At 45.5% G+C, this 14,723-nt stretch overlaps 1 protein-coding gene across 1 annotated transcript; it reads right to left on the reverse strand.

Annotated features, from left to right (window-relative positions):
- Positions 1-11,136: 11,136 nt before the first annotated feature.
- Positions 11,137-12,397, reverse strand: LOC123075393 (glutathione S-transferase 3). The gene is made up of 3 exons (XM_044498007.1): positions 12,101-12,397; positions 11,960-12,008; positions 11,137-11,852 (listed from the first exon to the last, which is right to left on the reverse strand). Exons 1-3 carry the CDS (start codon positions 12,260-12,262, stop codon positions 11,392-11,394), a joined length of 672 nt encoding a protein of 223 aa, XP_044353942.1. The 5' UTR covers positions 12,263-12,397; the 3' UTR covers positions 11,137-11,391.
- Positions 12,398-14,723: the final 2,326 nt, after the last annotated feature.

The following is a 14,723-nucleotide window of genomic DNA, read 5'->3' on the forward strand; positions in this document are numbered from 1 at the left end:
GTCTTGCTCGATGTCAGGATCACCAAGATCCATGGTGACAAGCATACCCTCATCAAAACCATACATCTTGCAAAATGCTTCCCAATTTTTGCAACGAAAATGGGTTACGCTCTCAGAATTATACAGATTTACTTCAAAATCTATATCATGATGGGTCCTTAGGTGAATTTTCTTTGTTTCCATACTTTCATGGTCTTCAAAACCCATCCTCTCCAAGACGTAGCGTCTTGCATGGCATGGGATAAGCTAGCCGAATTGTAAAAGATGAAAAGTACACGTTGAAATAGTTGAAGTCGTGCTTAATTACGAAAAAATAACACTTGTCGTCGTTGCGTACCGTTTCAACATCGAAGGTCTCCTCCAGCTTAATACTGAAGCGCCGATCTTCGTCCAGGTGAGGCCTGTCGCACTGACCTCGGTCGTCGTGGCACCAGTCGCACTCCCCCGGGAGACTTTCGTCGTCCGAGTACGACATTTCCTATGTTCATAATTCAAATATTAAACGTCTACAATTAAATATATGTACTAAAAAACCTAAGTTAGATCATTATTATTCATCACGGGTTGACTATCGGTTTGTCGAGTCTTTTCTTGAAAACTCTCAGCTCACGTGGTGTATACATTCGACCGTTGGTGATGGTCGCTCCTCCATTTGTCCCCGAGTGCATTACACCAAAATGTCTAGCACACGGGAACAAAGGAGAAGCGACCCCCACGACAACAGTCGGGATTCTTCGTCCTCTCATATATATATGGTGGAACTCTCCCTCACTGATTCCTCTCTGACATTTGCGACCGTCGGTGATGGTAGCTCCTCCTTTCGTTCTCGAGTGCATTACACCAAATTGTCTAGCACACGGGAACGAAGGAGAAGCTACCCCCACGACAACAGTCGGGATTCTTCGTCCTCTCATATATGGTGGAGACTCGACAGACTTACAGTCAACCCGAAATATCGTTTAATTATCTTTCTAAAAGAGGATTTGGCTAGTCTCACCTCGATGTCGGAGGGGGCGGTGACGGGGACGACGGCGGGGATGATGGAGGGGCCGGGGGCTCCTAGATTTCTGCGAAAACAAAAACCCTATAAGCTATCAACTAATCATATGCATACGCCTTGCATAGTGCTCTCCAATTTTAGCATTCAAAGTAGGAGTAGTTTTCCACTTTGAGCATTCAATAAGCAAAATCAAATCACAAAATAAAGTAGTATTCAAATTAGGATGCATTCAATTATAAGCAAAACTACATCATCTCCATGCGTCCGTACATCGTCGAATATTATCACTAATACACCTCGAATACTATCATACATATAGCATCGCTAGTACAGCTAGAACTGTAGCGCCCGACGGATATCGGCGCGGGCGGTGGACACCCAAAGGGACGGAACCATCACAGGATCATAGCTCCAGTGAGATCCCTGAAGAACCTGCCAGGTATTGTCGAACCTGCCCTCCAACGCAACCATGTAGCGACGGACGTGCTGGTCCTCCTCGCTGACACGGTGACGTACCACCTCCGCGGTGTCCGGAAGCCTCGGCACCGTCACTGGCCCACGCGACCGCCACCAAACAAGGATCGGGTCAACGACGGGCTGGCTCCTCACCAACCTACGCCCACCGGAAGGTAGCACCTCCCAAAACCAGCCCGGCGGAGCCCAGTCCCGGACATGGCCCCTCTGATCAAGCCGGCCTCCTCCGCCGAGTCGACGACGAGGATGCGGGATAGGCATCGTCGACGTCGATGCGGGAATAATTGCTTTAACTAAAAAACAAACTAGTTCTATTAATTTCCTTGCTAAAAATAAACTACTTCTATAGTAAAATAAACTAGTTTTGTTAAATCAACTAGTTCAACTACTAATTAAGCACTTACTATAAATAAAATAAAGTAGTTTTATTAATTAATCAACTAGTTCAACTACTAAGCACTTACTATAAATAAATAAAATAAAGTAGTTCTTACTAAAAATAAACTACTTCTATATATAGTAAAATTTAATAAAGTAGTTTTATTAATTAATCAACTAGTTCAACTACTAAGCACTTACTATAAATATATAAAATAAAGTAGTTCTTACTAAAAATAAACTAGTTTAACTAGTTCTATTATTTTTCTAACTAATTCTATTAAACACTTTCTCTTCTTATTCTATGAACAAAATTACAACAGAAAAAAATCATAAAAATTCTATGAACAAGATAAAAATTCTATGAACAAAATTACAACAGAAAAAATTATAAAAATTCTCAGAAAAAATTGACATATTCTTTGCATATATATGAACACACAAACATTTGCATATTCAACAATAATATCACAAAAAAATCTATGAACAGAAAAAAATTCTAACATTTGCATATTCTAACAGAAAAAAATCTATGAACAAAAAAACTATGAACATCTAAATTAGGAAAATTCATATGAGCTCGCAAAGGGGGCGGCGATCGACGAGGAGGCAGGGCACGGGGGCGACGGTGAGGGGCGCGGCCACGGGCGACGAGGAGGCAGGGGGCGGGGGCGGCGACGGTGAGGGGCGCAGTGACGGGCGACGAGGAGGCAGGGGGCGAAGGTGAGGGGCGCGGCGATGGGCGACGAGGAGGCAGGGGGCGCGGGGCAGCGACGGCGTCTGGGCGGCGCGGGACGGCGTCGGAGGCAGGGCGACGACGGCGACGACGAGGCGCAGAGGGGCAGCCTGGCGGCGTCGTCGGGGCGGGATCGAAGAATTGAACGAAAAATTTCACAAGTGTTGTATATATAGACGGAGCATTGGTCCCGGTTCGTGACAGCAACCAGGGACGAATGCGACCTTTAGTCCCGGTTGGTGCCACCAACCGGGACCAAAGGCCTCTTTTCAGCAGCCCAAAGGGCGGGAAGCGGCGGCCTTTGGTCCCGGTTGGTGGCACCAACCGGGACTAAAGGGGGGCATTGGTCCCGGTTGGTGCCATGAACCGGTACCAATGCACCCCTTTAGTCCCGGTTGGTGGCACCAACCGGGACCAAAGGCCTCTTGCTGCCCGCGTCGCGGCCAAAAGTTTAGTCCCACCTCGCTAGTTGAGAGGGCTCGAGAGTGGTTTATAAGCGCTGCTGCGCCCACCCTCTCGAGCTCCTCTCAACTCCAGGCTTTCGGACCTAATCTGTCACTATGTGCCTGCGGGCCTACTAGGCCTCCTGCGGGCCTGAATCCTGGCCCATGGATGGGTTTCTAGTCGTATTCAGGCCGTGGTGGCCCAGTAGGTGGCATATTTTTTATTTTTTGCTTGTTTTATTTTTTGCTTTATTTATTTTGTTTTGTTTCTACTTACAACAAAAAACTTACTTATTTTATTTTATTTTGTTTCTAATTACTTATTTATTTTACTTTATGATAATTCTTTTTGCTATTAAAGTTTCTATCAAAAAAAGTTCTTTATGAAAATTCTTTTTGATTTTAATGATTTTGAACAGAAAATACTTCGATAATTTTAGTTGCCCCTCAATTTTATATGATTTTAGTTTCAATAATACTAGAGGTTTCTTATAATGTTTTGAACAGAAAATACTTTGTTAATTTTAGTTTCATAAATTCTATTAAAGTTTATTTTATTTTGTTTCTACTTATATGTTTTAATAAAGTTTATATTATTTTGTTTCTAATTACTTATTTATTTTATTTGTTATTTTGCATGCACCATTTTTCATGCATTTACTAATTATTTTGAGCTATAAGACCCTAAAATTGAAAAGCATTTCAAATGAACTCTGAAAAGGTTGAAAGTTGGCATGGTATCATCATTTCATCCACATAGCATGTGCAAGAAAGTTGAGAGGGTTACGGCAAAAACTGGATGCACTTCGTGTACAAAACGGACAATCTCTTTCAAAGTATCAGGATTTCATACGGAAACTCGTCTGTTACAAAGGGATTTCATTTTTTTAAACTTATTTGAACTCCTGACTTTTTGTGTGTTCAAAATGCACCATTCAAAGCCACATCATCATTTTTCAATCCTTTCTGACTTCATTTGTTATTTTTCATGCATTTACTAATTATTTTGAGCTATAAGACCATAAAATTGAAAAGCATTTCAAATGAACTCTGAAAAGGTTGAAAGTTGGCATGGTATCATCATTTCATCCACATAGCATGTGCAAGAAAGTTGAGAGGGTTACGGCAAAAACTGGATGCACTTCGTGTACAAAACGGACAATCTCTTTCAAAGTATCAGGATTTCATACGGAAACTCGTCTGTTACAAAGGGATTTCATTTTTTAAAACTTATTTGAACTCCTGACTTTTTGTGTGTTCAAAATGCACCATTCAAAGCCACATCATCATTTTTCAATCCTTTCTGACTTCATTTGTTATTTTTCATGCATTTACTAATTATTTTGAGCTATAAGACCCTAAAATTGAAAAGCATTTCAAATGAACTCTGAAAAGGTTGAAAGTTGGCATGGTATCATCATTTCATCCACATAGCATGTGCAAGAAAGTTGAGAGGGTTACGGCAAAAACTGGATGCACTTCGTGTACAAAACGGACAATCTCTTTCAAAGTATCAGGATTTCATACGGAAACTCGTCTGTTACAAAGGGATTTCATTTTTTTAAACTTATTTGAACTCCTGACTTTTTGTGTGTTCAAAATGCACCATTCAAAGCAACATCATCATTTTTCAATCCTTTCTGACTTCATTTGTTATTTTTCATGCATTTACTAATCCTTTCTGACTAACAGATGAGTTCTCGTCCGAAGCCCTGATACTCCGAAAGAGATTGTCCAGTTTGTACACGAAGTGTGTCCAGTTTTTGCCGTAACCCTCTCTACTCTTTTGCACATGCTATTTGGGTGAAATGATGATACCATGCCAAGTTTCAACATTATCAGAGTTCATTTTGTAGCGATTTTCAATTTCACGGTCATTTAGCTCTCTAAACAAATCGGTAAATGACTGAAAAACAGCAAATGATGTCAGAATGTGTTGGAAATTGATGACGTCGCTTTGAATGGTGCGTACTGAACGCAAAAATAGTCTGGAGTTCAATTAAGTTAAAAAAACATGAAGTGCCGGTGTAACAGATGAGTTCTCGTGCGAAGCCCTGATACTCCGAAAGATATTGTCCAGTTTGTACACGAAGTGCGTCCAGTTTTTGCCGTAACCCTCTCTACTCTCTTGCACATGCTATGTGGGTGAAATGATGATACCATGCCAAGTTTCAACATTTTCAGAATTCATTTTGTAGCGATTTTCAATTTCACGGTCATTTAGCTCTGAAAATAAATCGGTAAATGACTGAAAACAGCAAATGATGTCAGAAAGTGTTGAAAATTGATGACGTCGCTTTGAATGGTGCCTACTGAACGCAAAAAAGTCTGGAGTTGTAATAAGTTTAAAAAATGAAGTGTCGGTGTAACAGATGAGTTTTCGTCCGAAACAGGCCCTGATACTTCGAAAGAGATTGTCCAGTTTGGACACGAAGTGCATCCAGTTTTTGCCGTAACACAAGAAGTCCGGAGTTGTAATAAGTTATTAAAAATAAAAAAGAGGTGCAATGCTCGTTAGTTAGCTTCAAGCCTTTTGGAATAGTGTAGACTGCACTACACATAGCTCCATGCAGTCTACCTTATTCCTCAAGGCTTGAAGCTAAGCAACGTGAAGGTGAGCATTGCGCCTCTTCTTCATCGTCTCTGCACTCAGGGCTTATAAACCGCTCCTAGTGCCTCTCTCTTCGCGAGGTGGGACTAAAAACAGCTTAGTAAGAAACTCTAGTACCGGTTCGTGCCACGAACCGGTACTAAAGGTGCTCGTGGGGCCACAACCTCATTAGTACCGGTTCGTGGCACGAACCGGTGCTAAAGGTTCGCCACAAACCGGTACTAAAGAGCTACTCCCGCCTAGCCGTTGGAACCGACACTAATGGACATATTCAAAGCCACATCATCATTTTTCAAAGCCACATCATCATTTTTCAATGTATCATCAAATGAACTCTGAAAAGGTTGAAAGTTGGCATGGTATGATCATTTCATCCACATAGCATATGCAAGAAAGTTGAGAGGGTCCCGGCAAAAGGTGGATGCACTTCGTGAACAAAATGGACAAAATCTTTCGAAGTATCAGGGTTTCGGACGAAAACTCATCTGTTACAAAGGGATTTCATTTTCTCGAACTTATTTGAACTCCTGACTTTTTGTGTGCTTAAAATGAACCATTCAAAGCAGAGACTGATTTTGAATGGTGCATATTCAACACACAAAAAGTCTATAAAGAACGCCAACCCCAACATAAAAAATTAGCATAGATGCGCCTATAGAGAAAATTCAACCTAAATTCATAATAAATTTCTGTGAATTTCAGAGAAACTCACTATGAATTTATGTCAAATTCCCTGTATAAGGGCATCTATTTTCATTTTGAGAGGAGCTCAACAAGGCAGAGAGGGACGGGCTTATAAACCGGTGTGAGCGCCCTTCGGTTGGCGAGGTGGGACTAAACTGGACCAACCCTTTAGTCCCAGTTTGTGGCACAAACCGGGACTAATGGTCATGGGCCAGGGGCGAGGCGCATTGGTCCCGGTTCGTGCGTTGAACCGGGACCAAAAGGTCCAGACGAATCGGGACCAGTGGCCCGGCCGGCCCCCTGAGCTCACGAACCGGGACTAATGCACCCCATGGGTCCCAGTTCGTGCGGAACCAGGACTAATGGGCTGGCCAGGCCCGAAAGAAAGCCCAGTTTTCTACTAGTGCTTGGAGGAAAATCCGTATGCTCATTATATACACTGCTTTGCCCATCAATTGCAATTAGTTGTTGTTGTTGTTGATGCAAAGTGTTCTTCATCAGTAAGAGATTTTTTTGAATACACTAGCATGGTTGTCAACATTGTTAATGCTTCATGTAAAAGACATGATCAGTTCTCCCAAGAGCAACATGATGAATTTGTGCGCCAAGTGGAGGCTAGGGAACTTCCTGGGGGAAAGGGAAAAACCAATTAACTAACCTTGCACGACCTGGTGATACACGATGGGAGTCACATCGTATAGGACCTTGTGTGGACTAATTTCTATGTGGAAACCAGTTCTGAAGGTACTAGAAAATGTGTACAATGATGTTGATAATGTTGCACAAAGAACCTCAGCTGGGGTGGTGGGGGTAGATAAAGCACATGGAGACATTTAAATTTGTTCTCATATTGCATCTTATGATTAGATTATTGGGAAAGATTAATGATCTATCACAGTGCTTGCAACAAAAAAACAACACATTGTGCGTTCTGTGGGATTGATTAAAATCACAATGGACAAAATGCAAGAGATAAGGCAGAATGGGTGGGATGAGCTCTTCCAAGAGGTAACTGACTTCTGTCTCAAATACAATATTGTAGTGCCAAATATGGAAGATACAAGAACTGCTAATGGTCGTTCAAGAACTTGAGGCGGTCAATTGGTAACTTACCACCATCATTTTAGAAATGAAATATTCAATGTGGTGCATGATCAAATTATTGTGGAATTAAACAACGGCTTTATTGAAATATCTACTCAATTGTGAAGATGCATTGCTTGTCTTGATCTGAAGAATTATTTTGCCAAATATTGTGAAGACAAGCAGCTTGTTGACCTTGCTAGTTTGTATGTTGCCGATTTCTCTGCATATATGAAGTTAGTTCTGTCCTTAGTAATCAATTGGACTCATTCATTCATGAAGCAAGAGTTGATCCACATTTGATGAATTGAAATGACATTGGTCATCTTGCCATGAAGATGGTTTTGAGTAATATGCACACAAATTTCCGTTGGTTTACCGCCTTGTTGAGTTAGCATTAATTTTACCTGTTGCAACTACAACAGTGGAAAGGGCCTTCTCAGCAATGAGCATTATCAAGACCGACTTGAGGAACAGGATGGGTGATGATTGGTTGAATCACAGAATGGTATGCTACATTGAGCGAGATGTATTTGTTAGTATTGAAGAGTCAAAGATGATTGAGCGATTTCAGGATTATCGCACACGCAAAGGCATTTCACCTCGTCCTAGAGGTAATGTTTCATATTTTGCATCCAGTAGCAAATTTTTTTACTTGCTTTCTATGCACTTACTTGCATACCAAATTTTATACTTGAAGGTGAATCATCTGTTACAATTGAAGATGAAATCACGGGAAGCTAAAATCAAACAACCCTTTGATTTGGTACCCTCTTTTGTATTATTTATCCTTTATATTGTCTTTTGTTATGTGTTACATTACCAGATGAATCACTATTAAATAATATGTTCAGATTCTTATGGGTTGCAAATGAACGTTAATTTTGGTATGCCTTAAAACTGTGGTAGTTTTTGAGAAAAAAAATTGGCCCTTCATTTTTGGCCCGGGGCGTCGGCCAATCCTGGCTACGCCGTTGCACGTGGGTGGCATCAAGCCCCACCTAGACCCGGTCAAACCTGTGGAAACCGTGGATGGGTAATCTTGTGTGAAGTTTGGATCACCAAAACCTTCAGAAGTCGAAACGGATCCGCTGTTGTAGATGCAATTTTCTTCACACGTAGTTTTCCTTCGATCCAAAAAAACACAGGGCTTGTAGCGACTCGGCGGCGGCGTAGGAAACATTGCTGGCTATCGACTTCTTGGCGACTTGCCGTAGGGAACCGATTGCAACCCTAATTTCCTGGAATTTTAAATCTCACAGACTGTAAACTCGATGAACTTGAAGCTGATCCAACTCCTTCCAAACCGGCTCTTCCTCATCCAGAAAATTGCAAGCTTCTTGACCCTTGAGAAAAATCCCTCCAAGAACTCAACACCACCGTGCACAGGCCCCATTGTGGGCGCCAACTGTCGTGGAATTGTCACGGCAGATGTCCTAGTGTGAGGACTTAGCCGTGAGGCCAACGCATCTATGTAGTAGCTTGAGAGGGGTTGAGTGAGACGAGAGGCGCGAGGTTTTTACCCAGGTTCGGCCCCTCACGATGGAGGCAAAAGCCTACATCCTACTTCATTGATATTGACGATGATGATCACGATTACAGGGGTGCTCTATCTCGAGCGCTATTGACTTGTCTGTCTATCTAGACTTATCAAAAACCCTCCCCTCTTGGGGTGCCCTGGCCCTCCTTATATAAGTTGGAGGGGCGGGTTACATGACTAGTCCTAGTAGGATTAGGATTACTCTATTGCAAGTGGAGTCCTAGTCTTGCTTCCTTTGTAGGAGAATATTCCTTATGCCTTTCATCTCAAGCCGGCCCACCATATCATGAGCCGGCCGTCTGGGCCTTGGGCCTTGTCGTCCGTCTGACTCGCCCGCCGGGTCACCAGCGAGTCACAATGTTCAGGCGGGTTGTCCGTAAACCACCAGGTCCGAGCGGGTCGCCAGTGAGTCGCCAATCTCCGGGCGGCTTACAAATGAAACGCCAAGTCCCAGCCGGGTCATACCTCCGGCCGGATCACACCGCGGGGTATATCCCCAACATAAACCATTCAGTTTGCGTCAAGATTCATACTCTCCTTATATAGAAACGTCTCTCCTTATTCATCTGGATCTGGCACTTGGATGTTGTCGGCCGGCGCAGAGTGGTGGTCTTCTCCGCTGGCCTCATCGGATCGTTGGATCCGGCGCCTGGAGATCTACTGCGGCAGTTCTTCTTGATCCTCCTTCCTGGTGGGTTGAGCCCCATGGCACTTGCATCTCTGCTGGTTTCGGTTCGTGGTTCGCTGTCGGATCCGGAACAGACGGAGGTTTGGTGGTATAGGTTAGGGACCGGAGGAAACTTTGGTCGGCTGGTCCGGCCCAGCTTCGGCGGCATCCCTCAACGCCATTACCCTCCCTGGAGGCGAAGCCAAGGTCCCTCCTATCCACATCCGAACCCCTCCCGGACGAAAGTCCAAAATTCAGTCTGGATTGGGCAGCGGCGGCGTCCTGCGCGTCGTAACCTCCATGGAAGTGTCGTCTTGGGAGGCTTAGATGGTTAGGCGAGAGATGCTATGAGTGGTGGGCTCCGTGTAGCTCCAGCAGCGGCGACGGTATGAAGGTTGGCAGGAGGAGGGCCGTTGTATCTACCGCGTCTATGACGACGAGTATTGGCGGCATGGTGCAGTTGGATCTCGACGACGGACACGGCTGGATGAACGAGCGCAGGGAGGTGGGCCTGTTTGGCGCCGTGGCAGCGTTGACGGCTGGCCTAGCAAGGTCGATGCATCTGTACTTGCTCTGAAGATGGATCGGTGAAAGATGGCGGTGACGACCCTTGCAATATGCGCATGTGATGCCCACTAAAAGTGTGCCGGACCGGTGTGTTACCTAGACCAGGTGTTGTGGCTTGGATGGGGCATTCGACACTAGATGTTAGGTGTTAGTACGATGTCTGTTTGGTATTAGGCTCAGATATTCAGCACCCCTTCATCACAGAGATAGAAGTAGCGACAGATATTGCCAAGATGATGGTTTCAGGCTTATTGATATATTACCTTGTAATGGCTTTATGAATAATTAATAAGATGGCTGCATGCATCACCCACATGTAGAGGCCGGAGGTACATCCTCCTGTTCAAAAGAAAAAAAGCTCAAGGCTAGTGTCAGCAAGTCACTTATAGAAGTCTCGGACCAAAGTCTGCCTCTTTGCTGGAAAGAGCTGAAGGTATTCAAATCTGTGTCAGACGTCAAGAAAGAATTCAAGTCACTTTTCTTGAGTTTGCCCAGAAGTCTTGTCATGGAGACCCCTCCTGAAAACAACCCCATTGTCACCGTAACCGTAAGCGACGGATAACTAACTGACACTAATGTTTACTAAACATTGACTGAAAAAATAAGAGCTAAAATGTTCTTATATTGTTGTGCCAGAAGTATGGGAATGTATCCTTAGGCATCCTTTACGGTACGCCGTACGCGGCTAAACTGATATTCAGCACAACTGGAGGTATGAATTCACAGACACAGTACCCAGTTTCTAAAATTAGGATATCATGAATCTTGTAATAATTGCGATTGATCTTGTGTTCTGTAGACATCACAATGCAGGATCAGATGATAGTAATTGCAATTTATCCCTCATCACCTTATGGCTCTGTCCATTCTGTTTTAAACAGGGGAAATGTTGTGGGGAACATGGTCTGATAGCTGAAAGCCGTCGACTCGTCGGCCAAAACGAAAAATGCATGTCTCGAAAAAATTGCTATATAAAGTTGCCCACTACTACTGGGCACAATTCACTGTTACTCAAAAATGTACTATGTCTCGGCAAACAATGGATTTGAGGTACTCGTTCACAGCCATCATGGTCAGCTGTTCATGTCAGACCAGTAGGTGACTCACATCAACAACATTTCTGGGGAATTTGATCATTTGCTCCTGCTAAAAACATCACGCCTTTATTCCACACCCTAGTCAGACCACGGCGCCGGCACCGGCGTCCCTCAAGCCGGTGGGAGGGGGAGCGCGGCGACGGTCTTCTTCCAGGCGGGGCGGGCGGAGATCTCGTCCCACCACGCCTGCACGTGCGGCCTGGCCGCCACGAGCTCCGCCGCCCGGGGTGTCAGGCTCATGACGAACAGCTGCGCCATGTGGTTCACGTCGGCGAGCGTGAACGCGTCGCCGGCGAGGTACCTGTTCCCGGCGGCGAGGTGCGCGTCGTAGACGTCGAGCACGTCGGCGACCTTGCGGGCGAGCGCGTCAACCGCGGCCGGGTCGGGCGGCGCGCCGCCCGGCAGCCGGGGCCTGACCCGGAGCTCGTACACCAGGTCGGCCACGGCCGGGTAGAAGTGGTGCGACTCCACCTCCAGCCACACCTCCAGCTTCGCCGACGGCGTCACCGGCAGCAGGTCCGTGCCCGAGGACCGGTACTTCGCCGCGATGTACCGGCTTATGGCGCGCGACTCTGCACGCGATCCCAAACCAAGTCCGAGCAAATTCGTGCAGTTGATTAGCCCAAAATGCTTACAATTAACTCCGGCGAGTCTGAAAGATTGAGTTTCTTGGGCGTACCGAAGAGGGTGTCGTCGCCGTCCTGGAATGCCGGGACCTGGCCCAAGGGCTGCACGACGCACGCAAACGAGGTAAAAATTAGTGAACGATCGCATCGGCTGATGATCAGTAGCTGGGGAGTGCGTGGGCGGGCGTACGTACGTTGATGGCGAGGAACTCCGGCGACTTGGTGTCGTCGACGACGACGAGCTCGTAGTCGAGCCCCTTCTCGTTGAGCAGCGCCGCGATGCGCACCGAGTTGGACGACAGCTCGTACCCGTACAGCTTCCTTGTGCTCGCCGCCGCCGCCGCCGCCTCGGCCATGGTGCCTCGATCGCTTCTCTTCTGCTGGCAAGCACGGTGCGGCGACCGGCGAGATCCAAGATCGGAAGAGCTGCGGAGGGGAGCGTGGTAGGTGGCCGACAGAGCAGAGACTGCAAGTAGATACCAATGGCACCCCACCTAACGCAACCGGATCCTCTAAGAAGAAAAGTCAACCTAGCGTAAAATAAAAAATAAAAGTTAAAGAATATTGACAGGTTGTTTACTTTACTGTAGACATAAATAATCTAAAATTAATTTTATTTCAACATCAGTTGGTTTGTGTGTAATTATTATAAATGTACTTCGTAGTTCTGTAATTTACAGATTAATTTAATTTATTTTAGCCTTAATCATATGAATTAAAAATGGATTGAAAGAAGGCATATTAGGGTACGATATCTTCTCTAACATTCCTCTTGTATGTTAGAGGATCCAGCTCCCCACCTAACACGCCGCTTCGGGTCAGCTCTGCATATGTACTAACCATGGAAGCAACCACACTTGGTTAATTATTAGGGAAACGATTTCCTACGAGGCCGGTCGGTCGCGTCGCTCGCTCAACGCGGCAGGCTACACCCACCAACGCCATCACGCGTCCTTACGGACCCAAGCACATCCCTTCTTATTCCCTCTTGCTGGACTCTTCTCCCCTGATGCGCGCCGCCATGTTCGCGCTCCTTCTCATGCTTGTCGTCATGGTCATCTCTCCTCCTCTCGCCTAGTGCTTGTCGCCGTGGCCTCCTCCTCCTCCAACCTCAGCGAGTTTTTTCACAATTCCACAAATGTCGTAGCCGACATGCTCGTCGCTGGAACTCGCGTGGTTGCGTACTGCATTCCACAGCCATGGATGCGAGCTCTTGTTTAGGGTGGAGGCCATGTTGTTTTATGAGCTCAACCGTTGCGGCCCCGTGTTGCCACCGACTTTTTTTTGGCTGGAACTGACCATGCACTTTGCTGGAATGCGAGGTCGATGGCCGCGGCCGGCGATGCTATTTTGGCTATTTTTATAATAATATATTTTTTATTATTTTTTAGAAATATTACGCCAATTTTCTTTCTTTCAAAAATAATACATAGTCAGCCATCTGGTGGCCGACTGGATCCAGTGGTCAAGAGTAGGCCGATTAGTACCCTGTCAGCTAACAGCAGGTCGATTGGGCTCCTGTCGGCTAACTGTTGACCGACTGGAACTAATTGGCTTACGGTAGGCTGACTGGAACTAATTAACATACAGTAGGATGATTAGTTCTTATTGACTTACAGTAAGTTGATAGGTGCATGCCCCATTTAGAACTAATCGGCTCATTTAGAACTAATCGGCTTACTGTAAGCTAATTAGTTCCAGTCGGCCTACTGTAAACCAATTAGTTCCAATCGGCCAACAGTTAGCCGACAAGAGTGGGCAGGAGCCCAATCGGCCTGCTGTTAGCCAACAGGGTACTAATCAGCCTACACTTGGCTGACTATGTAGTATTTTTGAAAAAAAATAATTCAACGTAATATTTCTGAAAATTAATAAAAAAATGTATTATTTTAAAAAATAGTGCTATTTTTGCTGCAGCAGGCGATTTTTTTCCTAGAAGCGGCGACTGTCGCGACAACGACTTGCGCACGGCCACGATGACAACAGGGGTGTTGCAACTGGCAGCAGAAATGTTGGAATCATGGTGCAACTTGGCTGGAACCGGTGAGTTCGATTGCTACATCTAGCGACACAAAATGTTGCGACCTGCACGGCAAGCTTCAACCGGCGGCGATGACGATAATGATTTTGCTGCAACCTTGTCTCCATTTTGCTACGGCCGACAATGAAATTTGTTGCTATGACGGCGGCCATGGTTTTTGCGACCAACAGGGGTTGTTCCTCGGTGAGAGACGGTGAGCGTGGCGACTAAGGAGCGAGCGGTAGTGGCCGGCAGTAGCGGGACGAGGGAGGGGTGCGGAGAGGGCACGAACGAGCTTGCTCTGTGTGTGTGTGTGGGGTGTGTGTGTGTGTGTGTGGGTGGGGGGGGGGGGGGATTTGACCCGTGTTGGAGGAAGGAGAAGAAACAGATCACGCAGGACTACTCGCTCAAATCGGATGGCTCCTAGCCGACCGGTCGCCTGGCGCCTAACAGTGACCACTGTTAATTCCTCATAGTCATCTGACGTAACGTGTATTAGTCCACCCCCCACATTCGGACAAATGCTTTGAGGGCATGTGCATAGTTTTAAAAAACTGGTGGTTGGGTAGGAAAAAACTAAACCGGTGATCCCAATTGGTTTTATAAGCCCCATGGACCGTTCTGCTACTAGACCAGTAAAATTTGAATTAATCAAGCGGTTGTTTTGAAAAAAATTGAAATAAAACCAGGCGATTCAGCCAGAAAAATGTTTTGTGAAAATTCAGATGGAGTGAGAGTCCTACAGATTTGATGTCGTGACTTAGATAACCGTGGGTCAATAACAACGCCAGCTGGGC

This window comes from Triticum aestivum, chromosome 3D (genome assembly GCF_018294505.1).
Source record: "Triticum aestivum cultivar Chinese Spring chromosome 3D, IWGSC CS RefSeq v2.1, whole genome shotgun sequence".
Taxonomy (NCBI): domain Eukaryota; kingdom Viridiplantae; phylum Streptophyta; class Magnoliopsida; order Poales; family Poaceae; genus Triticum; species Triticum aestivum.